General features: G+C 54.1%; 7 protein-coding genes across 7 annotated transcripts; 4 read left to right on the top strand and 3 right to left on the bottom strand.

The window, feature by feature from the left end:
- Nucleotides 1-1,382: 1,382 nt before the first annotated feature.
- J4E87_007821 (uncharacterized protein) lies at nucleotides 1,383-3,144 on the top strand (the record flags this gene model as incomplete). The annotated part of the gene is made up of 3 exons (XM_049379414.1): nucleotides 1,383-2,077; nucleotides 2,126-2,240; nucleotides 2,290-3,144. The coding sequence occupies 3 exons, from the start codon at nucleotides 1,383-1,385 to the stop codon at nucleotides 3,142-3,144; spliced, it is 1,665 nt and encodes a 554-aa protein (XP_049230988.1).
- Nucleotides 3,145-5,227: 2,083 nt separating this feature from the next.
- J4E87_007820 (uncharacterized protein) lies at nucleotides 5,228-6,844 on the bottom strand (the record flags this gene model as incomplete). The annotated part of the gene is made up of 2 exons (XM_049379413.1): nucleotides 5,228-6,683; nucleotides 6,735-6,844. 2 exons carry the CDS (start codon nucleotides 6,842-6,844, stop codon nucleotides 5,228-5,230), a joined length of 1,566 nt encoding a protein of 521 aa, XP_049230987.1.
- A 1,313-nt stretch (nucleotides 6,845-8,157) lies between these two features.
- J4E87_007819 (uncharacterized protein) lies at nucleotides 8,158-11,256 on the bottom strand (the record flags this gene model as incomplete). Its single annotated transcript, XM_049379412.1, has 6 exons — nucleotides 8,158-8,271; nucleotides 8,320-9,362; nucleotides 9,413-10,894; nucleotides 10,946-11,057; nucleotides 11,111-11,117; nucleotides 11,210-11,256. The coding sequence occupies 6 exons, from the start codon at nucleotides 11,254-11,256 to the stop codon at nucleotides 8,158-8,160; spliced, it is 2,805 nt and encodes a 934-aa protein (XP_049230986.1).
- Nucleotides 11,257-11,902: 646 nt separating this feature from the next.
- Nucleotides 11,903-13,277, top strand: J4E87_007818 (uncharacterized protein; the record flags this gene model as incomplete). The annotated part of the gene is made up of 2 exons (XM_049379411.1): nucleotides 11,903-12,104; nucleotides 12,160-13,277. The coding sequence occupies 2 exons, from the start codon at nucleotides 11,903-11,905 to the stop codon at nucleotides 13,275-13,277; spliced, it is 1,320 nt and encodes a 439-aa protein (XP_049230985.1).
- A 559-nt stretch (nucleotides 13,278-13,836) lies between these two features.
- Nucleotides 13,837-16,269, bottom strand: J4E87_007817 (uncharacterized protein; the record flags this gene model as incomplete). Its single annotated transcript, XM_049379410.1, has 2 exons — nucleotides 13,837-14,929; nucleotides 14,978-16,269. 2 exons carry the CDS (start codon nucleotides 16,267-16,269, stop codon nucleotides 13,837-13,839), a joined length of 2,385 nt encoding a protein of 794 aa, XP_049230984.1.
- A 2,255-nt stretch (nucleotides 16,270-18,524) lies between these two features.
- Nucleotides 18,525-20,128, top strand: ERG13 (3-hydroxy-3-methylglutaryl coenzyme A synthase; the record flags this gene model as incomplete). The annotated part of the gene is made up of 4 exons (XM_049379409.1): nucleotides 18,525-18,584; nucleotides 18,685-18,787; nucleotides 18,858-19,936; nucleotides 19,991-20,128. 4 exons carry the CDS (start codon nucleotides 18,525-18,527, stop codon nucleotides 20,126-20,128), a joined length of 1,380 nt encoding a protein of 459 aa, XP_049230983.1.
- A 650-nt stretch (nucleotides 20,129-20,778) lies between these two features.
- On the top strand, nucleotides 20,779-21,891 carry J4E87_007815 (uncharacterized protein; the record flags this gene model as incomplete). Its single annotated transcript, XM_049379408.1, has 3 exons — nucleotides 20,779-20,910; nucleotides 21,003-21,369; nucleotides 21,455-21,891. 3 exons carry the CDS (start codon nucleotides 20,779-20,781, stop codon nucleotides 21,889-21,891), a joined length of 936 nt encoding a protein of 311 aa, XP_049230982.1.
- Between the last annotated feature and the right edge of the window lie 2,468 nt (nucleotides 21,892-24,359).

Below are 24,359 nucleotides of genomic sequence, written 5' to 3'. Positions count from 1 at the left end.
TTCATCTCGCTGACATCCAACGAAAACCAACAAAGTACCGAGCGTCTGTTACCGAAGAATTTGGAGGACCAGTGAAATGCGCAGGACAAGGTCAGCAACCTACGCCCCAACACGACCTGACACGTACGCGCCGCAAAGAACCCAATCCTCCTCCGAGACAATCTTTTGCCCTACACATGCCCCATCGTATCAAAGCTATCACGGGACTAACTCTACCGACAGCTGATAGCCCCTTCCAGACTACCAAGCTTTACGATGCATCTGTCACCGAGCCGGACCGAGGTTGCCACTGCCCAGGACGCCTGATAATAGACCTGCTAGACCGCGACCCACGCCTCTCCGGATACGATGTTTCAACGGGGCCTCACGAGTTCTCGAATCCACCCTCGCGGGATCGACATGCCGAGGAGAGCCACGAGGTAAGTGACGGTTACAACGGAGTCGTGCAGCAAGTGCGCTAGGTATGTGGTGTCATCTATTCCCGTGATGCTCGAGCAGCTATCATGCAGGAAGCCTAAGTGCGCTGAGTAAGCGCTACATAGACTATCTTTAATGTTGAACTCTTTATTGGGGTTGAAAGTATTCAGAGACTCAACGGCCGCGAAGTTGCTAGTCAGATCTGATCGAGCCTTGGCACTAGACAGCGGGAGGCACGTGCTCTCCGCTCGTCATGCATCAAACGCCGTCTGGTCTTACTGGCTGCTCCGTTTGGAGCCCACGTGAAGCTCTGCGATGATCGCCACCGGCGCATAAAGCCTGCAATATGGTTGAATCATACCGCGGCTAAGTCGTCCACCGAAGTCCCATCGCAAACGCTTACGGCAGGATTCGCGTCCCAATGCGCTAGTGGACGTCGCCGCCCAGCAGATGTAACCGTACCGTAGCAATGGCCGCTCGTCAAACTTCTACGAGACCCCACCAACCCTCGACATGCCAGCAACGCCATGTTTCCGCATATCCATCCAGCGTGCCTGGCGCCAGCGACACGCTGTTGACTGCCGCCCACCGCCAATACATCAGGCCTTTGCGGCTTCCTTCCCTGTTTCCATTTCCCCTTTGGCCCCCGCGATCGCCCATACGTGCTTGCCTGCCGTGCCCCAGCAGCAGGCCTCGCATATTTGTCTCCGGAGCAATACCTAACTACGTTCGCTAGTGGATACAACCTCTTTGATGTTCTGACAAGCCATACAACTATGCTTAAGAGCCTTTTGCGACATCGGTTCACTAATGCTCCCGGCCCGCGTCTAGTCTCCGTTCACTACGACATTTTCAGACTTTGAACACTCTCGCTGGACATTTGCGATTTAATAGAGCGTCTACAAACAACATTCGTTCGCAACTCATACCATCGTCACCGTCTGCCGGACTCCCCGTGCCCCTCCATGCCACCTCTTCGACTCAAGCGCAAGAGCGGCCGCGTCACCCTCGTTCCAGAGTCAAGCAACTCTCGTGACTTGCATCAAGCGTCAATCGAAAACAACAATCGTTGCTGGTACAAACAATTCATGCTTGATTTCTGGGAAGGGCTTCTCGCGGCTCTCGACAGAATCACCATGCTACCATCGCTGCTGCACTCCGTGCTCCCGTCAACGACTTCACGAAGACGTGTACGGGATGGACTCAGGACTTACGACCGCACAATGGACGACCTACTTCGCGAGATTCAACGCCTGTTAGAGGCACCACTCGCAACTGCCAAGATGCTGGACATGTCTACGAGGCTGCAGGCGCAGTTCGCCCCCAAGTTGCAGTCGAGCGATATCTGCATGTTGCCCTCATACAACCACAAGCTGCCTTCTGGATTGGAAAAGGGAACCTATCTGGCTCTCGATGTCGGCGGCTCAACGTTCCGTATCGCACTGGTGGAGCTGAATGGTAGGCAACCAGACGCCAAGAACATGCGCATCGTTGTCATGAAAAGCTACAAGATCGACGAGAAGGTCAGGCAAAGAAGAGGCAACGATTTCTTTGAGTGGATGGCCGAGAAGATTCAGGATGCGCTTGCAGATCCTCTCCTGCAAAATTCCACCGACACGAAGAGCTTTCCTATGGGTCTGGCATGGTCATTTCCTGTTGAGTATGTTACCGCAACGTATGTGGTATTGCATTGACTGACTGTTGCCAGGCAAACATCTAGTCGAAGCGCAAATCTCCTAGCCATGGGGAAAGGGTTCCGTGCGACAGAGGGTGTTCTCGGTCAAGATTTGAGCGAGTTGATCATGGCACCATGCAGAAAGAGGGTAAGACTTCGTCATCAACCCAGTATTTGCAATCACTAACGCCTTCAAGGGTCTGCCCGTACACATGGACTCCATCATCAACGACTCATCAGCAACCCTACTATCACGTGCCTACGAAGACCCTTCGACGCGTTTTGCCGTAATCTTAGGGACTGGGTTTAACATATCCGTACACCTGCCCGTCTCATCACTTGCGACTACCAAGTACAAGGGCTACCCACAGCAATGGCTAGATGAGGCTACTCACGTGCTCGTCAACACCGAGTGTAGCATGTTCGGCAAAGGCGTCTTCCCAACAACAAGATGGGACGACCAGCTAAACGACGCGCACATGCGACCCGACTTCCAACCTTTCGAGCATATGATCAGTGGTCGATATATCGGAGAGATCGTTCGATTGATCCTAGTAGAGGCCGTTCAAAAAGCCGGACTGTTCAGCGGAGAAATCCCCGATCAACTGGCTGAGACCTACACCCTCGACACTGGCACCATTGCCACCATGGAGATGGACGACTCCAAAAACCTGACCAGCGCCACGGCTCTCTTCCAATCTAGACACCCCCTCAGCAAGCCACCTACCTACAACGACATCCAGTTCGTCCGCCAGGTCTCGCAACTGGTTTCGCATCGCGCCGCCGCTTTCCTCGCCACCGGTATTCACGCATTATGGGCGCTAAGAACGGAGTCAGAGGGCTTGACACCTGCATCCGCTGGTCGGATGAGCATTGGTTGCAACGGCTCTGTCATTGAAAAGTATCCCTGTTTCAGAGAGCTGTGCCAGTCGCACCTTCACGAGTTGACTGCTGCATCTGGGGCGGAACCAAATTCAGTTTCGTTGGAGATTGCGGTTGAGTCGGCTATCTACGGTGCAGCTGTTTCTGTCTGCTGTCTCGAAGGACAGTGAACATAACGCGAAAGCATTTTGACTTCATACCCTTCTAGCAACATCATTGTACATACATTCTCAAGATCTTCTTTCCTTCTCTTCTCCAATTTAGAAACACTTTACAGCCCAGCATGGAGACGTTTACGAAGAGCATACGGGGAGCTTCATTACACGGTTCCCTTTTGGCGTTTTTGGGGCACAAATGGCATCGCATGCTCTCGAGCTTGCGCACGACCTAATGAAACATGTTCTAATCTATATTCCTCTCATCTTCATGCTAGACACGTGATGCAACCATTTCGCAGGAACGGATAGCGTAGTACACGAGCAACAACGGGTTCAACCACCAAATCCAGACGAACCCAACAACCCCATTCTTCTAGAACACCCAGATACGATAATCGTACGTAATCAACCTCCACCCCTATCTTTCCATTTCCACCAAACGCAAGCCCACTCCTACCTTACCCACAACGCACCGCCCGCGCCTCCTACCCACCTTCCAATACCGCGTCTCCAACCCCTGTCAGCGAAAACGGGGCAAACCAAAAACCAGACCAAACCCAACCCGGTACCGAGTCTCCGCCAACCGAAGAAACCCGAAAAAGGATTCTAGAGCGTATAACGTAGATAGGATGTAGATGTGGATGTAGGGGTACGGTAGTAGGGGTACAGTAGTGGGAAGTCAGGGTAATGAGATACGATAAGCCCACGTGGTGGGTACGCGTTACTGCGAAATCTGCAAACTGTGAAATTGCGCAATAGTTCAGAAGGATGGTGGACCCACTTCCCGAGGTTGCTAGTTGTTACCCTTTTTGAGGGCAAGGGAGTATATGGTGGCATGCGCTATCAATTCAGTCTTTATCGATTCAGTCTTGTATCCCGAATGCTACATCGTGATAAACGCCATCTATCTATCGCATAACATCCCGCCTCTCACGGAAGTCTCGGGATTGTATCTTATTCGGCATTTCTCACGGTACATGTTCGGCCGGTCGGAAGACGCATCTTATTTCATCCACTGATAACGATGGTAGTGGTAGTAAAGTTGGTAATGGGGATTGGCATATGCAATGTAATGCTACTGTTACACTCCTCCACTCCTCCACACCCCTCACCCCAATCCTACTCCAATCCTTACCCCAACACCAACGTCAACGCCAACGTCAATGTCAACGATCAACCCCGAACTCGGTCGAAAACCAAGCCTCGGTGATATCACGGTGCGGCACGACGCAAGACGACGTCGGCGACAATAAGGTGTGGACGCGCGTAGAGTGGTAAGTTGCAGTAGACTTGTAGGTATGGTAACGGTAACGGTGGCGTTGCAGTGCGCGGTGCTAATACATGTCTGTAACTACGACTACGTCGGCGAGGTCGGTAGATCTGGGGTTGTGGGTGCGATGCGATGTGACATATGCCATGTAGATGTCATGTTTCTTCGATAGGGAAGGTTGTAGTCTACTACCTCGCCGATCGCTGACGATGTGCTGATGGGGGTTGCTATCGTTACATTTCTGCGGTGTGGATGTTGTGTATCGTGTCTGCTCATAGTGAGTAAGCGACACGGATGCCGTGACAGGGAGGCAACATGTACGAAGTGACGTTGCGCCAGTGGGAAAGTGTCGCGAGAGATGAAAGGCCGAGTGAATATCAGGAGATGTTTGATGAATACGTGGATATGGATACAGTTGGGAGTAATGTGACATGAGAACAGAATGGTATAGTAATAACGTGCCGAGAAGAGGTAAGTATCGCCGTCGTATAGAGCCCCAAGAGATGTGACGGTAGGCTAAAAGATGTCGTGCCACGGACTGTGCATTCACCCTGTCATGACGGCACAGCATAATACAAATATCAATCACGGAGTGCCATGATGGTAAGGTGAACGCCCAGTCCATAGCGCAGGTGTACGTCCAGCTTTATACCTGCCTTCTCTTATTCAATGTCCCCAAGTTCCCAACCAAAGACTCTTCCGTATCTGGAAATAACTCTTTATACCAACTGCCATTCTTTTCCTCATAAAAGTATTACAAAATGATCCAAACGAATCAACGCAAAGGGTATCATAACAAAGAAAAAGAACCTACAACACCAACCCTCAACCCCAGGCATCCGAAAAGTACCTCTTCGACCGACTCTTCCCTGCATCTGCCTTGGAGTCCTGCGGAAAGGGCGTGATATGATGAACAACATGCGGACGATACACAGCATCAACAGGCGGCATCCAGTCATCCAGACCAAGCGGGAAGTATTCGTAGAGCAGATCAGCACTCTCATCCGGACTATTGATGATGCCGATTGAAAAGGACGGGGGTCGCATAGGTGTCGCGCGTTTTCTTTGGTGGTCGTTGGGTGACGGTGCTTTTTGAGGCTCGTCATCGGTGAGGGAGAGGGTGACGGGGGCTATAGATGCGCGATGCGGGGGCACGCTTCGTGAGATCTCGGGTGTCGATTGGGCGTAGGGTGTGGCGTGTTGGAGTTGGGATGAAGGCGGATCGGGAGGTATCGCTGTCATGGCGCCTGCTGGTATCTTCCAGTCAAAGTCTGGAGAGGGCGGCATTTCGTTTGCAGTGAACTCAAATGGCATCTGGAGTAAGTCCATGGGCTTGGACGATGTCGCAGGTGGGTTGGGTGTTTGCTTCGGTGTATTCTGGTTCGTGTCGCCAGTTGGCGTTCTGCTGGGTTGCTGCGGAGTGTGCACTTTGCGTGCTGTTGAACCGCCACTGATGGGCAGGTCCTTGCGGGCCTGGAAGTTGCGCGGGCTTCTTCCTCGCACGATAATTGCACCAGAGTGTACTTCGCATATTGGTACTTTGACACCACTAGCGAGAGTTGCTATCACCTTCAATCGCACAACAAAGTGCTGTTGTAGCTCCTTCCTCCTCCCATTGTTTGCAGTCGCTATCCGGAACTGCAGTCGCTTCCAACTTATAGGGAAACTAACATACTCCGAGTCCATGTCCTGCCCGGTCGACAGATCGAGTGGGTATGTCGGTGGCTCCTTCTCAGTTTTGTCTTCGGTGGATGTGCTACCCGTGGCCGGCGTCTTCCACGGGACCGATATTATCTTTACGGGATTGCCCTCGAGTGACTCGGTTGCGGATATGGTGAGTTCCTGGCCAAGAATCGGTATCTGGTCGCCTTGGTCGGTCATGAGGAATTGCAGACTCCGGGGAATCGTGATAGTGCCAGTGATCTGGAAGAGGTTCCTCCTATAGCAAGTCAATTCTGACGGCGCCTGTACATCGGCCGCGGTTGCCCAGGGCGATTCGGCCAGAAAGAACATGCCGTGCAGTTGTGCCGACATGGATATTGACACCCTTTGCATGGCATACGTGAGGATGGTATACGGTACGACGGGTAGCGAGAAGCTGAGGAGCTTGTTGTTGCTCTCGATGCTGGGACTCTCAGGCACGCCATTCTGATCGTGCGGGTGTATCGACTGTTCGTAGCCGCTCTGGACGTCGGAGAAGGGGTCTTCGTATGTGCTGGGGTAGCGCTTGAGCTGCGGGGGCATCTGCTGGAGGTGGTATGTCGAGTAGGCGTCCTCGCTTCTGCGCAAACATGTCAGTAGCTGTCAGGCAGGTGTCGCGCACTGCACCTACCCAATGAAGGTCTCGGCGTCGAAGTTGGAGCGCTGGTCATACTGGAGCGGCAGCGGCATAGCCATCTGCTGGTCGGGGCCGGTGACGGTCTGGAGCGGTATGTACGACATGGTGTTGGTGTTGAAGTGCTCCATGGCTTGGTGCAGCCTGGCCCGGGTCGAGGAAGAGGTCGCTTCCGAATCGGCGCATGCGCGCAACAATAGCTATGGTGCGGCGACGAGGAAGGCGCGACCGAGGGTGCAGTGGCAGGCACGTGGGAGTAGCAGTCGGCGGGTGGTGGTGGTGAATCGGGAACGCTTGGGGCTCTGGGGTTGTCGAGGTGGAGAGATGCGGCAAGGCGAGCGAGCGGAGAAGATGGGGGACGAGACTGCGTGCGCGCTGGCACTGTACAGCGAGGAGCGACACCGGACTAGACCGCACAGCAGGGCTTGGAGCGGTGGCTCGCGGGAACAAGACCAAGCGATGGCCTTCGTAGCTGTCTTGCTGAGGTTGTGCGACAGTGCATCTGCATCACATGCGCTGACGGCCACGGTCGGATAGGCGCGCTGCACAAAGGGTCCCGTCTGCTGTGGGGCTCGGTAGGGGATTTTGACGGGAAGGATAAGCTTGACTACCCCAGGCCACGATGCCAGAGATTCCCAGGCACACTTTGTATATCTTTGCTATGATCCACGAGACACAGAGCGCTGGCACGCTGACGCCTTCGGTAGGGCTTCTCGAAGGGTCAAGCCGAACGGTGATCATCCTACGCCATCCCCTCCAGTGGCGTCTCCTACTCTAGCTATGGACCCGCTCTTCAGCTGTAAAAATAACCCTGAAAGCCTCAAGCACCTCTAATCCGACGTCGCCTATACGGGAGGACATCTGTGTCTGCGTTCTATGCTTGTCTATCGAAATCTGCCATGCCTATCGATTCGATAGCGGAGAGGCGCAGCAGCTCTACCAGGCCAAAGCTCGCTGATCGCCTTGCGACAGGGCGGGATCAGCCGAGTGAGCGCGTCGGAAGGGCAGCTCCTTCGAGGCCTCCAGCGACCGTGAGACTGAATCAGACGGCAGAGCTAATTCTGCAAACATCAAGAACCACGGGCTGCAGCATGAGAGACCGCTGATCTTTGGGTGTAATGGTTGGGATTACGATCCTGCGGTATGCATGCAGGACAAGCACGAGGTACACGGAAACGCCGACGGACCCTTTGAGAAAACCATCCGATCCGAGTACATACGGCCCACGACCTGAAGGGTGCTTGCATGGTATGACATCAGATCATGGTACGAGCGATACAAGTAACCAATGGGATGCCAGTCAGTCCCGGAGAGCAAAAAGCAACTAGCACACGCACCCAAAATAACCCCCAAACACCGACCAAAACATTATTAACCGAAGTAGCCAGGAACATGAGTATCTGGCAGAGGTACCGAGCAATCAAGCAGGCGGGATCATAGTCCAGGTCGCAGCATCACAGCTGACTTCCTCAAAGTTGTGCATGACATCGAAGCCCATTGCCGAGAAGCCGTCGAAGTTGCCGTCACCGTCCATCTACTTGCGTTAGTACCTTGTCGTGACCAGCATTAAACGGCTACTTACATAGTCGAGCAAGCATGCATTGCATCCCAGCTGCTTGATCTGTCGCATGCCGAGTAGGATCAGCCCCTGCAGTAGTGTCGAGTATTCTCCTACACCAGGTGATATGACGGGCGAAGAGATGCCTCCAGCCGCCTCGTTCAGGTCCTTCAGTGGGGGTATGTATTCGGCAAGTCGTGAGTGGTTGTTGTATAGCACGACAGTGCCCACCAACGCACCGTCTTCTGGTCGCTTGGCTCGGATGATGCCACAAGCCGTCGGGTCCGTAAGCGCAAGTTTGTACACCTCTGCTAGACCCTGGCGGTTGCTCGTCTTGATATGGTCGAGTATCGGTCCCGCATAGTCCCACCCGTACACAAGATCAAACTGTGCGCCTGCGCTCGCTAGACTCTTCGCCATGCCAGGCGGTGGATTCCACGTCTGCAGATTGCGTGCTACCATGTTGCAGACAGGACGGGAAAGTGCAGCACCCCAGCCTAGCTGTGCAAACCATGATCGGAGCCGTTTCCGCTCGTTTCCGTGTCCGGTTGGGATTCCAAGATACATACTTGGCAGGCGTGATCCAAGCTGGAATCTCTTGATACCTTCTTTCTGGAGTAGCGTGCGAATAGCCCGGTTGTGTAGGGAATGACCAATGGAGAGCTTTCTCCTTGCTGGGTCGACGAACAAAGCTCCTATTACACCAGTGCCCGTAGCCTTGAAGAAGTATGTTGAGCAGAAGCCGTACAGAGCTTGTGTGCTGCTGTTTCTAACGACAAAGTGCGACTCCTCCACCTCTGGGTGATGCAAAATGAATGAGGTTGAAGTTGCGCTCGACATCTCCGACCGCTGGTTTGGCGCCGTTTCCTCTGCGACAGCTGCAACCAATGTATCCAGAGCATTGCTGTCTCGTTCTTCATTAAAGATTTCGACAAGCCAATGTTGTTTGGATGGGTGGAGCTTTTGGCTTTTGCTGATGGTTCCCGGTAGCGTTCCAGAGGGAGATAATTCGCCATAGAGCACCCTGACCAGGGAGTTGAGAGCAGTCTCTGTGAAGTCATACGTGCCTGACGAAATTAGCTTGTCTGACATCAGCGGGTATGCAGACGTTACTTACATATATAAGTCCCGATGGTGTTGTCCATTGCGAAGTCGTACGGTGAGGAGACTGCGACCACAATGAGTGGTTTCTCACGCCTCTCTCCACCAGTCGTGTACTGCATATTGCAAATCATTGAGACATGCTTTGTGAATCCGTGCTGATACAGGTTGCGGTTTGCGTCAGCCGTAAGGACAATAATAGCACTCGCACGATTGATGAGATTTTCATGAACTGGACGGACACCGTTCGCAGTGTACGATGTGTGAAGCAGTCGTCCGTTACGCTGTCTAGCAAGAGAACGACCTAGTTCTTTGAAGACTCTTTCTCCGCTCATGACTGAAGAACTCCGGTCCCAAGCAGCTGGCTCGGGTGAGTGGCCCGCTGCCCCATTAGCAGCGTCGGATATCGCTCGTGATGCAGCGGATGCCGCCAACGGCTTCACTAATGGTGTCAGTAGGAGAAGCTCCTCCTCACTTTCGAGTATGTTAGTCAGTGGCAGAAGCCTGTTCTTGTCGCGTACGACTGTGATGGAGCTGTTGTACGCTTTCGTTGACAGTGCGGTATGCGATGGCTGTAGCTTTTCCAGGTAGTTGATGCCTGGCGGGTTTAATGCCTTTTCCCAGGATGTGCACTTCTTCTTCATCGCCAGCACACGTCTGAGTGAGTTGAAGATACGTTCCTTCGAGACCATTTCGCTTTCTATGCCGGTCTTGAGGCCCTTCAGCCCTTCTTGTTGGAGTGAGAACGACCGGCATAGGAGGACTACGTCGCAGCCTGCGTTAACTGCCATGACCGTGCCGCCGCCTACACCGATGTTGTGACTGAGAGCATCCATTTCTAGACACTCGGAAACAACTACACCGTCGAATTTGAGATCTTTCCGAAGAAGGTCGTCGACAACTTGTTCCGACAGACAAGCGTGCATCGCGTTGAGTCCCGCCGATGACATGGCGCAACCACCAACCATCATGGAATCAAGACCTCTTTCGATGGCCTTCTTGAACGGAACCAAAGCGCTTAGACTCAGCTGTTCTAGCGACTCTGTGATGATCGGCACGTCAAGTGTTGAGCCCAGAAACTCCAGATTGCCGTACGAAGGGAAGTGCTTCCCCAAAGTCACCACGCCAGCGTCCTTGTAGCCTGCCATAAAGGCGCATCCAAAGGCGGACACCTCCTGAGGATCATCGCCAGCCGTCCGTACTCCAAGGGGCTGATTGCGCGCATTCGTGAGTACGTCCAGACATGGCCCGAAGATCCAGTTGATGCCACATGCAGCAATCTCCTGTGCGGTCGACTTAGCGACTTCAAAGGCTAGGTCCGTGGAGCCGGTTGCTGCCATTCCCATGTTACTAGGATACTGGCGGATGTAGATGTCATCGAACAGACTGTTGACGCCGCCATTCTCCTGGTCGATGCCGATGGCCAGCGGAACAGGGTGTCCAGCATCGTGGGCAATCTTCTGGAGCTCGTAGATAAGCGCAGTAGTATCTTCGGCGGCTATGACAGGTCAGCCTGACAGTGACAGACCGAAAAAGGTGGATTACCAACATTTGCAATTCTTGGCAGTAAGTAGTATGGAGCCAACATGATGTTCCTCGATCAGGGTACGAATGTGAGGAGTGACCGAGGTGCCATCGAAGCCCATCATGAACAGTTGGCCCTACAGCACCTTTGTCAGCGAATCCAGTCGCAGCATGGGCGGAAGCGACCCACCATAGTCCTGCATCACGGGCAAGTTAGCCTGACCTGTGGTCACATTGCGCAAACCTCAGGAAGCCTGAGGGGAGGAAATGCGCCCGACGCGAAGCTCACCTATCGAGGTCATCCCAGACAGGGTCCATGGTTTCGACCTTGCTCATAATGACAGCGCCGGTCGCGTCGCGTCGCAATGAAGTTTGTGGATGCGACGTGGGATTTCCGGGTGGGCACCAAGACTCCGCCGGCGTGACTCGCAGATCGGTAATGGTGGATGGGAGATGGGGAGGATGGCACCGTAGCATTCACGCTGTTCGCGGCTGGGGTACGTGATTAGCGAGGCGCTAGAAGCATGCACCCCCGTCCGTCGTTACACCATCCTCGTCCCTCTGCTATCAGCGACATCCACTCTGATGCCACCTCACATGCAACCGCAATCCATCAGGTTTCTTCGGCGGAATGTGATCATCGCTGTGTTACCTCGATCTCACGACGTCGGAATCCACATCCAGTCACCTTGCGCAGTCTTACAGCGTGCGCTCCACGGCAACGATACCGGCCATGGAAGGCAAGTTTGCCCGCAAGTGATGACTCAATGGCATCATCGTAGGAAGATGAGCGTAGGTAGGCAGTTGCGATAGAAGTAGTAGGTAGACGACAGATCCTTTGCAACGGTTGTTGAGTCGCGCCTGCGCAGTACCAACCATCCAACCCATCCTATCATTATCATTTCTGAATCACATCTCTATACTTCTATCATTATACTTGGCAAGCTTCCCTCATTCATTGGTCCTCTTGACACGACCCACGATGCCTTCAATCGTGCCAATCCCCGACTCCCCCATACGAGAGGACTCATCAGGCGTGATAAAGTTCACAAACTGCCTCCTCGTAAAAAACAACGCCCTAGTCCCCCAAGATCTCTGGATCAGTTCCGCCACCGGAAAGATCCTGAACGGCCAAGAAATCCTGTACTCATATCGTGCCGCTCCAGAGCAAATCGTCGACTTAGGTTAGCTTTGCCTGTACGGAATACACGTGTGATACATACTGATTTCGCACGCCAGGTGGCCGCATCCTCTCCCCCGGCCTCATCGACACGCAACTAAACGGCGCGTACGGCTTCGACTTCTCCGTAATCCCCTCAGACCGCGAAGGCGGCGCATCAGCCTACGCCAAAGGCGTCTCGCGTGTAAACCGGAGTTTGGTAGCAACAGGCGTAACATCCTACCTACCAACCCTGACATCCCAACTCCCTTCAGTCTACCAAACCGCCCTCCCTTTCCTCGGCCCCTCAGGCACAACGCGCGACGCAACGCTCGGATCAGAATCCCTGGGCGCCCACTGCGAAGGCCCGTTTCTCTCCACCACCAAAAACGGCATCCACAACACCTCCGTCCTACGCACCCCAGATGACTCCATCAGCAGCCTAGAATCCTGCTACGGGGCCTCGAACCTCACCTCCCCCTCCCCCATCTCCCTAATCACCCTCGCCCCCGAACTCCCCGGCGCACTATCAAGCATCCCATCCCTAACCAGCGCCGGCATCCGCGTCTCAATCGGGCACTCAGAAGCCACGTACGAAGAAGCGAAATCCGCAATAAAAGCAGGATGCAGTATGATAACGCACCTCTTCAACGCCATGCGGCCCCTCCACCACCGTAACCCTGGTATCTTCGGCTTGCTGGGCACGCCCTCCTCCTCAATCAACAAACCCTATTTCGGGATCATTGCGGATGGCATACACCTGCATCCCACGTCTATAAAGATAGCGTGGAACGCGCATCCAGATGGGCTGGTGCTGGTGACGGATGCGATGAGGTTGGCGGGTATGCCGGATGGGACGTATGAGTGGACGAACGGGTCCAAGATTGTTAAACAAGGTCCCCTTCTTACGCTTGAGGAGAATGGGAAGATTGCGGGGAGTAGCATTCAGCTTGTGGATTGCGTTAGTAACTTTTTGAATTGGACGGGTAGTACGGTGCCGGAGGCGCTGAGGGCGGTTACGGAGACGCCGGCGAGGATGTTGGGGTTGGAGGGCGTGAAGGGCTGTTTGGATGAGGGTGCTGATGCGGATTTGTGCGTGTTGGATTTGAAAGAGAATGAGGGTGGGGAGAAGAGGTTTGTTGTGGATGAGGTGTGGAAGTTTGGGGTTAAGGTTTTTGAGAGGGGGCCGGAGGCATGATTGCGAACTTCTTTTGTTGGGTCGCAGAGAAACTAGATTGTATAGAATAGATTACGCATTTAGACGGCATTCATGGTGTGGTTGACGTTCGCTTGTTAAACCAGTATGAGCATCACAGCATCAGCACCAATAGACACCTTTACAATATAACTAATGTTGTTCTTCTATCTATCCCTTTCCAATAATGAACTCACGCGAAATTTGTACTCGCGGTTCTGAACTCCCCCATGGCAATATATACAGAAGCAGCGCCGCGACAATATGCGCCAGTGTAGCCCCCAAAACAAAGACCTACTTTCCGTCCCAGAGACGATACAGAAATGCGAAAGCTATAAACATAGCATGCTACATGTTTGACTAGACAAAAAGAGATGAGTAAAAAAGAAGCCGAAATATGCCAGTGATGCGTAGAGACTCGTGAGTCAGTATCAACAAAACGCCGTGGAACACCAAACAGGCGAAATGGACCCAATACCCGTGTGGAGAAGAAAGGAGATTGACAATCATGCTGTGACATCGTTGCAAGAAGAAAAGAAGCGCTCTAAACCAGGTCCGTCCTTTACTTGAACATCCATTGACAGTGACAAGCATCATCAGGGTCCACGCGGCGTTGAAGATCAACAAGGTTCTCGCGCTTGCTCTTCCTGTCAAATGTGATGGTTTGCGAAGGTTGAGCGGCAAAGTACTCTTCGTAGCTGGGATCTGACTCTTGTAGCCATATTCTGATTGGGCTGTCGTTCGGGCTAGGTGATGTTACTATCTCGCCGTTATCGAGCATGAGCATCTGTTGACAGTATGGTTGTGACGCCCCAGGGAGCCGGCGTTCTTCTATCTTGACGATCCGGGGATAAGGTGCCATGCGAGGGGCTGAAGAAGCATCTGACTCGGAATCTCGAGCGCGAACGGGTGACGGGGCGGCCAGGTTGACAGGGGAATTCGTTGGAGACGCGGTAGTAGTTTGTGTAGAGCTGGTAGAGACACTACTCTCAGTCGGCACAGCGACAGCAACATTTACAGCCGCATCGTCGGTTGGGTCGGGCGTGGGTGTAGGCGTGGGCCATTGGGTAGGGAACGAGGTAAATGTGGCTGCCGTCGAGTTGTCGTCAGCGTAGATGTAGCCTTCGATGTATGTCTCGTTCCAATAGCAATACCAGGGCGTATCACCAGGTTGAACCTTGAAGCGCTGTCTGTATTTCTCATCTTGTCGTTTTGAGAGTCCTGACCCGGTACTGAGCTCGGTGGGTGACAAGATGACTAGCTTATCGTATCGAGCAGAAAAATGATAGGCTGGACCGTAGGCTTTGAAATCCAAATCAAGTACCAACTCCATCGGCTTAGTATCAAGCACAGGAGTCTGAAGGCCATATAGTATAGAGTTCGACGGCACCGAAGGCCCGCTACCCATGGACGCAACTTGTTGAATCTCACCACCAATGACGGTATCATTGACAGTTATGACGAGCGGAGCGAAAGTCATCCTGCATGACCATGCAGAATACTGATTTGCTTGTGTTAAGCATCCCGACTGTCCGTATTGCGGTAAGCCCAGAGGAAGGGCGAAGGATCCTGTTGGTAGCGGCAAGAGGCCAGACGGTGTTGAGATGGGAACGGCGTCGAAAAGCGATCCATTTTGACCCGTAACCTGCGGTTGTCTAGCGAGAGTTAGTAGATGTTTTCGTTGATGGATCGTGAACACTTACGCTTCCTCATGAGGGCTGCCATTTTCATTCTGGTCGTCATCATCATTGTGTTTCTTGGCAGCAAAGGTACCAATGGCTGCTCCGAGGGCGACAGAGAATACTAGTATAAGGACAAGAACCACAAGCGCGACGCCCATAGGCACCCTTCCCCATAGTTTCCTCTTACGCCAGCTGACCTTGCCTTCGACTGGCTCCGCCTTCTCCGAGAAGTGGTTCTCAGACGCCAGTAGAGATGCAGAGGACGAGTCAGAGGGTTCTGCTGGTACGGTACTGCTTTGTGTAGCGGCAGAGTTGGTAGCCGCAAGATTGCCGGTTTGGGTTTCCGGTCTCTGGGGTGGCAACCGGGCGGGTGTGACGGACGGGAGTAAAGGAACGGCAGGTAGAGGGGGTGGCGAGAACGAGGTAGTGCTCAGCGGCGAGACTGGTGATGCGGGTGTGTTGAAAGGATCCTCTGCGTCAACTTGGACGGGCGCGGGTATGACACGCGACGACGCGCTCGCCTCGGCTGCCAAAGAAGCCTTGGTGGGTCCTTCCTCTGGATATCTCGAGTACGGTGGCAGCTGCTCGGTGTGTCCGTCGGGTCCGATAATATCCTGCTCCTCGCCATCCGGCCCAAGCACTCTGTGGTAACCATTGTTCAGGCCCGGGAATCCCACGGGAATAGTCGACTGGACCTGAGGTGGAGGTGGCTGGGCTGGCTCGTCTGGTGACTCTTCGTCGACAATGCCGCTTTGCGAGTACATGGCATAGGGATGTGTCGGCCGCTGCAGTGACATTGATCGATGTGGTTGGCGTTCTGTAGAGCTCGTTGCTACGCTGAGTGGCCGTGCCATTGATAGCTGCGGGTACATGCCATATGGGTGGCTCGGGCCCGTCTCGAACGGGTTCTCGGAATTGCTCGTCGTCGCAAAGGATCCCGCAGAGCTCACAGAGTCGCGATGTCCAAGGGGCCTGTGGTGGCTGGGCCCTCGGTTGAGGGGCGGTCGGCCACCGTCTTGCGTCATCGAATCCCGCACCTTGGCCGTGCTGTTTCGCGTTGCCGTCCTTCGCAGGTCGCTCTGGTGATTCTCGGGCGCCTTCGATGTCGATGGTTGTCGTTGCAGCGCGTCTATCCGGTCGTGATTTTGGCGGTCGCCCTGCCAGGGCTGGCTCGCGTTGGCTGGTCGGAAGCCATCCGAGACGGAGGGCATGAAATCATCCTCGTCGGGGTCGACTTCGTAGTCGTCGTCAAAGACATCGGGGTTGCTCGGCTGGCGCGGTGCTTCGTTGTTGTCGCTGCTGCGTCGGTCCATGACGCCGAACGGTCCCTGAGCCCCAAAGGCCCTTCCTGGTCCCCCTTACAGTCCTCCCCGATGGCAAAGCAGGCGTGTCGTCAAAGAAATAATCGAGGTAGTGCGCGATCGGTAGCGATGAGCGTCGCGCTGGTAGCGAGTGTGGCGAGAATTGGCGTGTGTCGTGTCGTGTCGTTGGTAGCGGAGTGAGGGTGTATCAGGTTTGGCAGAGGTTGTCCTGAGACGCTGGCGCCACTAAACGGCGCACGGGCGAACACCCAAGCCTGAACATCGATAAGCACCCCTTCGACATCGCATCCTTCGGCTCTCTGACCAACTCATCAAGCTTCTGACATGTGCACTTTAGTTTCTGCTATGTACCTGCACCTTCTGCGCTTGATTTCCTCCCGTCGTTCTTGAGTCGCTGCGAGTTCATTTTCACCCCTCTCGCATTAATATAGAGCTACATTAGGACGACCTGGCCTTACCTCATGTGCTCTGCCGCCTTTCTGCATCATATTCACGTGCACTCAGCGTCATGCACGGGATCGCAGGCTCTACGATATGCCAACAGTCGATTGGCCCGGGCCCATCTTCCCTACCGTCGGGCAAAGTGCTTCTTTCTGATCAGACAGAACATATTTAAAACAGCTATTAGGCATGGTGCCCGACTATGACATGGTGCATCCGGGATCGTGGTTGAGGCTGTCATCTGGTCCGCGACATCGACATGGCGGTGGACATTTGGTTCTGCATAGCTTCCCGAACTGCAATACGTATTGACAATATGGGACTCGTTGTGACAGGCGATGAAGGTAGCGATTGTTGCAGTATCATCTTTCTGCTCAGAGCTGCTCAGGTCCTGTGCTCTCGCACTGATCGTCAGTGACGTCGACCCTGCCCCTGGGAAGAGGCTTTGGATAGTGGAGTTGATGCCCTATCACCACACGACCTTCTGGATAATAAAGTTGAAAAGCGGACCGGGCACATGGTACTTATGTACTTGTGCTCTGCATCGGGGAGCCCATGTCAACCTTAGGGCCATGACAATAACGGCGAGGAATGCCTAGGATGGCCCAGCCTGTTCGCCCGCTGCAGTCCAAGGTTCAGCCTGGGCTCCAACATGCGGCTATGGGGATATCAATTCACCCGAAAAGACGTACCTATAACGTCAGTTGTTCTCATCCTAACGCCACTCCCGGATACTTGCATCGATTCCATTCGTCAGTTGAAGTCTGGGCCGTGCTTGACATCCCTTATCCGACTTGGGATGCTCCTGAACTGCTTTTTGTCATTGATCGTCTGAGAACACGACTGCAAGCTGAACTTAGAGTTTATATGCGTTTACGATACCACCTTCCATAGAAGAAGCCAAGTGATCTCGGTGGATTACTACCTATCAAAATCATCCCGCCCACCAAGTAGGTCGTAGATAGCGACCGCGGGAATCTAGGCAGCAGCCTGGCTAAACGCGAATGCCCTCATTTTCGGCCGAGCCCTACTGAGGATGTGTGATGCCCTCAGCACAATGGGCAACTCGGGTCCAAAGCAATGACGGCCTTCTCGTCCGATGTTATCAGGTAGCTTACAATCCCTCATCCAACATAGATACCGCAGCATCGTGACGCGGCATTACGCACGCTGTGGAGGCTGTGTTCTGGCTGGAGGTAGGTAGCCGTCTTTGTCGAGTATCGCGGATGAGGTTGCTAGGGGGGACTTGTTGTGATGGGCTGATGGTTCCTGACTAGCTAGTAAATCCCTGCATGCCAAGGAGCACGGCGATAGGTCGTCGAGGGCGTACGTCCTCCGCCCGGTGGAAAAGGGCCAACTCACGATGCTGGGGGCGCGATGAAGTGAAGTGAAGATATACGTTCGCAGAGCATGCAGCTGGGACGAAGCGAGCAAGGCGGCATGCAGGCGTTTCTTTTTCGCCAGACGAATGCCCCGCCATGCCGCCGGCCTCGCAGCCAGACCCTGAATGCCCCGAGAAGAATGTACCGAAAATCTCAGGGACTAGCAGACACAACACTGGGAGCGCGTGGGCCGCTGTTAGGATTGTTGAGTGCTAGGTCTGCACAAAACCCGTTACTTGTCCCCTTTGGAGCCCTGTACCCACGGCGTGCTAGCATTGCCACGAAACTGATTGCCGCTACTAAACTGCACCTTGCCATTGTCGCGTAGGATTTACTCGTCAAGTACTTAAGGCGGTGAACTCCCCTCCCTCGCCAACGCACTCCCTTCCTGCTCCTCACACAACACTATACACTCCTGCAAACATGGCTGCTCGTCCCTCCAACATCGGTATCAAGGCCATTGAGCTTTACTTCCCCAGCCAGGTACGTTGTTGCTGCCGTGGGCGGTGTCGCCGTCCCAATGCACATGCGCCCGCTGCGACTACGCCCTCTACACCAACACGCACTAACAACTTGCCCACAGTGCGTTGACCAGGCCGAGCTTGAGAAGTTCGATGGCGTCTCCCAGGGCAAATACACCATCGGCCTCGGCCAGACCAAGATGTCCTTCTGCGACGACCGTGAGGGTGAGTCCAAGATTTTCTGCTCGCGCGACCCCGTGTACCCAGAAGAGGAACTGACAGGTGCTCCACCCAGACATCTACTCGCTCGCCCTGACCACCGTCACCTCGCTCTTCAAGAAGTACAATGTCGACCCCAAGAGCATTGGCCGCCTCGAAGTCGGCACCGAGACGCTGCTCGACAAGTCCAAGTCGGTCAAGTCTGTGCTCATGCAGCTCTTCGAGGAGTCTGGCAACTACAACATCGAGGGTGTTGACACTGTCAACGCCTGCTACGGAGGAACCAACGCCCTCTTCAACTCCGTCAACTGGATGGAGTCGTCGGCCTGGGACGGCCGTGACGCCGTCGTGGTCGCTGGAGACATTGCGCTGTACAAGAAGGGCAACGCCCGCCCGACTGGTGGCGCTGGATGTGTCGCCATGCTCATTGGCCCCAACGCGCCCATAGTCATGGACGCTGGCCAGCGTGGTTCCTACATCAGGCACGCCTACGACTTCTACAAGCCCGACTTCACCAGCGAGTACCCCGTCGTCGACGGCCACTTCTCCGTCCGCTGCTACACCGAGGCTGTCGACGCCTGCTACAAGGCCTACAACGAGCGCGAGAAGACCCTCAAGTCGCAACAAAATGGAAACGGTGTGAATGGCAGCAGCGAGCTCGAGACTGCTCTCGACCGCTTCGACTACATGGCCTTCCACGCACCTACCTGCAAGCTCGTCGCCAAGTCGTACGCGCGTCTGCTCTACAACGACTACCTCGCCAACCCCTCCAACCCCATCTTCGCCGAGGTTCCCGCTGAGCTTCGCGACATGGACTACGCCACCTCTGTCAGCGACAAGACCGTAGAGAAGACCTTCATGGGTCTCGCTAAGAAGCGCTACGCGTCTCGCGTCCAGCCCAGCATCCAGGTCCCAACCCAGTGCGGTAACATGTACTGCGGCAGTGTCTACGGTAGCTTGTGCAGCTTGCTCGCCAACATCAGCAGCCAGGACCTCGAGGGCAAGCGCATTGGTATGTTCAGCTACGGAAGTGGTCTGGCCTCGTCTCTGTTCTCCTTCACCGTCAAGGGTAGCACCGAGAACATTGCTAAGCAGCTCGACATCCAAAACCGTCTCGAGAAGAGGCGTGTAGTCGCCCCTGAGGTTTACGACGAGGTAAGTCCTTGAGATCTAGAATGCCACAGCACAAACCGCTAACATTTCTACTAGATGTGCAACCTCCGTGAGCAGGCTCACCTCCAGAAGGACTTCACCCCCAAGGGAAGCGTTGACACCATCGTTCCCGGCACCTACTACCTCACCGGCGTCGACGGCATGTTCCGCCGCTCCTACGAAGTCAAGCAGTAGACGCCTTGTCTGCCGCATTATACCCACCACAACTTCATTTCTTCCTTCGCTTGCATTCTGAGCATTTGCGGGAGTCATCTCCATGATTCAGCTTAGACTCAAAAGGTTGCATTATTTCACACTTGGCGTATGGGACAGTGGCCCCACTTTGCCGACCGCAGGGTTGTGGGAGTCGTGGTACACGAACATTTACGATGGATGATAGGGATGGGAAGGATCACATGTATATTGTCTAGATCTGCATGGTGGCATGACAAGAGTCGTGCCATCTTAATATTGGCTTCTGAACGAGGCATCGACCCTGTAGATAGACTAATGCGATGTTTACAACATTACCATGGTCCCACAACGAGGTAAAAGTCTTATCCATACCGACATCGGCGCCGAATTTCAAGACTCATTTTCATCTACTTTGAAGAGGGTTGATGTATACTAATCCATTTGGGGGGTTTCTCGTCTTGACCATGGATGAACGAATCGTACCTCGGCTCAAACTTCAGCTCCGCGTCGCGATTACCGCCCCGCTGCGAACCTTGAAGCTTACGACAACGCTTGAGCTTCTTTTTCCTTGATTCAAGCATTGCAACTGCGCATCGTTGATCGCAAAACTTTCATACCAAACACATCGTGTAACCATCCTCAATCTCATCATGGGCAAAGAACTAGGTCCCGGCGTCGGCTTCGAGTTTCCCTCGTATGAGGTGTCCTGGCTCAAGCGCGATCTCCTGCTTTTCGCGAACAGCATTGGCGCAACCTACCCGGATGAGCTGCACTTCCTCTACGTAAGCAACTCCATCACAGCTCTCACACGCCTGAACCATACATCCCAAGCGCAATCCCCCGAGCTATCCAACACCTCTAACACCACCCCCAGGAACTGCACCCATCCTTCGCGGCCTTCCCAACCTACCCCATCATCCTCCCCTTCAAGCACACAGACCAAGAAGTCATCGACTTCTACGCGCGCAGCAATGCCGAGCCCATCGAAGGCGTCCCCAAGTTCGACACCAAGCACGTCCTCGACGGCGAGCGCAAGATACAATTCTTCAAGCCACTGCCCGTGAGCAGCGAAGGCCGCAAGTTCGAGATCAGAAGCAAGGTGCTGGGTGTATACGATAAGGGCAAGGCAACCGTTGTCGAGACGGAGAACAGGCTTGTTGATGCGAAGACGGGGGAGACGTATAGTAGAGCTGTTGGCAGTGGCTTCTATGTTGGTCAGGGTGGTTGGGGTGGTCCGAAGGGTATGTCTTTTCCTTCTCCTTGAACTCTCGCCGTGCTTGTAATGGAGTAGGCACGACAGTGTAACATAAGACTAACGCACAACAGGCCCCAAGCAACCAAACTACCCCCCGCCGTCCCGCGCTCCCGATAGCACACACATCCACCAAACCACCATGGAAACCGCCCACCTCTACCGCCTGAATGGCGACTACAACCCGCTGCACGCGGACCCGGAGCCAGGCAAGAAAATGGGTTTCGGCGGCCCCATCATCCACGGCCTGTTCTCATGGAACATGTCTGCGCATGCTATCCTGAAGGCGTTCGGTGCATCCAAGCCTGAGAACCTCAAGGAGTTCCAGGCGAGGTTCGCGGCGCCGGTCAAGCCGGGTGATAAACTGATTACGGAGATGTGGAGGACGGGGGATCGCGATCAGGATGGGTTCGAGGAGGTGAGGTTTGTGGTCAAGGTTGAGGGCGGGAAGACGGTCCTTACGAATGGGCGGGCGTTGGTGAAGTGTGAGGGGGGAAAGGCGAAGTTGTAGGGTAGTATTTACTTGACCGGAGACGTTGGACGTGTAGCGATCATATGAACATGAGTATATATCAACTGTACCAAGTCCAAACCTAAGCGCATACCGTCTTGAGCTCTTTGATTAGACATCTAACATGCATACCATCGACCCCGCCCAGAACGGCTAGATCCTCCGTCACCACAGCACTTCCCCATCCGGACTCACAATCAATCAGATAAGATGAACGTGCAGCTCACGTGCGCGACAGGGATCCCGCGTCCATGGCCCCGTCAGGGACCCGAACTGACGCACGCAACGCAACACGATGGCTCAGCTCCGCGCTTCATGGCTCTTCGGTGTTTGCCTGATGGAGTAGGGCCAACTTGCGCAAACGTTTCACTCGAGACTGTGGGAGAGAGATGAAACGGGAAGGGGACTGAGGAGAACGAGAAAGAGAGGCTGGCATCTTTAGAAGGAGGGACCTTAGCTGTTCGTCTCCATATCCTTTGCGGTTCGATCTCGTACGGTTACTCAGTCTTTGTTGGGACCTCGAAGACAGCTCCCAGTTCTGCGCCCGCGAGCGAGACGACGCGATTCTACGCCATATTCGACGTCCAGACACAGCCTCTGGTACACAACACAACGAACCACACGCGCTCCTCCATCGACACCCACCACCCACCACCCACCACCCACGATGCTCCTCACGCTACCCACCACGCTCCTCCCCCTCCTCCTCACCCTCACCCCAACACGTGCCTACAAACCGCTCTCGGACGCCTTCCTCCGCGCCCTCCCCTCCCCCAACAACACCCTCGACGCATTAGACAGCACGCTCCTCTCCCCATTGCTCATCCCGCGCGTCCCCGGCACACCAGGCCAAACCCTCGCCCAACACCATCTCTACGCCTACTTCACAAAGGAGTTACCAGCCTGGAACCTAACCTGGCAAAACAGCACCTCCGTGACCCCCACATCCAAGTTACCCCTCCCCTTCGCGAATTTGATCGCGCGGAGAGAACCGCCTTGGGTCGCACCGGGACAAGCGAACTTGCTCACGCTTGTTGCGCATTATGACAGTAAATTACATCCGGATGGGTTTATTGGGGCGACGGATAGTGCGGCGCCGTGCGCTATGTTGATGTATGTAGCACGCGTGCTGGATCCACATATAACGCGGATGTACGAGGAGATGAGCGCGTTAGGAGAGGGCGGGGACGTGGACATGGATATGGGTATCCAGATAGTGTTTTTAGACGGCGAGGAGGCGTTTGAGACGTGGAGTGATAGTGATTCACTCTATGGCGCGAGGTACGTTTCTCCCTCCTCAATGCCTATCAATTCATATCGGGGAAAGAAGGAAAGACATGGAATAGTATACTGACAAGAATATATAGGGCCCTAGCAACGCACTGGTCCACGACCTTCAACCCCCCATCCCCCGCCTCAAAATTCTACCAGAACCGCACTCCCCTCTCGCAAATCAGCCTCTTCCTTCTCCTTGACCTGCTCGGTTCCGCAGACCCACGCGTCCCATCCTACTTCCCCACCACCCATTGGGCGTATGTACACCTCTCCACCGTCGAGTCCCGACTGCGCAGTTTGAACCTGCTGGAATCATCTCCTTCCACACCCTTCTTACCAGATGTAAATGGGACAATGGGGCATGGGGGGATTTCGGATGACCATCTGCCGTTTATGGCAAAGGGCGTGGAGATATTGCATGTGATACCTAGTCCGTTTCCGGGTGTGTGGCACACGATGGAGGATGATGGAGAGCATTTGGATGGGGCGACGGTGAGGGATTGGGCGAGGATTGTGGGTGCGTTCGCACTGGAGTGGTTGGATATGATGGAGGTGTGGGATGAACCCGAGGAAGCGACAGCGGGTAAGAGGTGGTTAGCATAGAATGAACAAGAAAACGCGCAGAGACGCGTTTGTGACATCAACAGCACGAGTGCCAGACCAGAACGACGACGTGAACAAGTAAACTTGATGTCTCATATCTTTATGTACAAAAAGGCTCGCCCATATCCATCATACCACTATCCATATCCCCTCGATATAACGATGCGTATGAATCCATGTCGTTAGATATATGTTGAACTCGCAGAAAGAAGAAAAGAGGAAAACCCGTGCAGATACGCGCGCATAATGCACAAAGAACGGGAAGAAACAGCCTGAACTCGACATAGTGCCATTAAGAACTCCCACATTGGATGAAAAAGCGAAAGCAATGCACCAGCGCAATGCAAACCCATAGCCCAGCAAAGAAAACATCGTGTTTACTGTAGCGTGGGAGACCGCAGCAACTTGAACTCATTCTGGGAAATCTTGTAATCGTAATCAGTCGGACGCTGTGTCAGGTCCTTGTCGGCATAGGCTGTGTCGTAATGACCATGCGTGAGGTCGTGACAGCAGCAACCGATGGGGCAAATTAGTGAAGGACTTGAACGCAGTCCAAGTCCTGTGTGGTAGGCTCCGGGTATCCAAGAAAA

This window comes from Alternaria ethzedia, assembly GCF_023757985.1.
Source record: "Alternaria ethzedia strain BMP 0044 chromosome Unknown scaffold_22, whole genome shotgun sequence".
Taxonomy (NCBI): domain Eukaryota; kingdom Fungi; phylum Ascomycota; class Dothideomycetes; order Pleosporales; family Pleosporaceae; genus Alternaria; species Alternaria ethzedia.
Note: the sequence above shows the minus strand (reverse complement) of the source record. Positions and strands in the feature narration are given on the sequence as shown.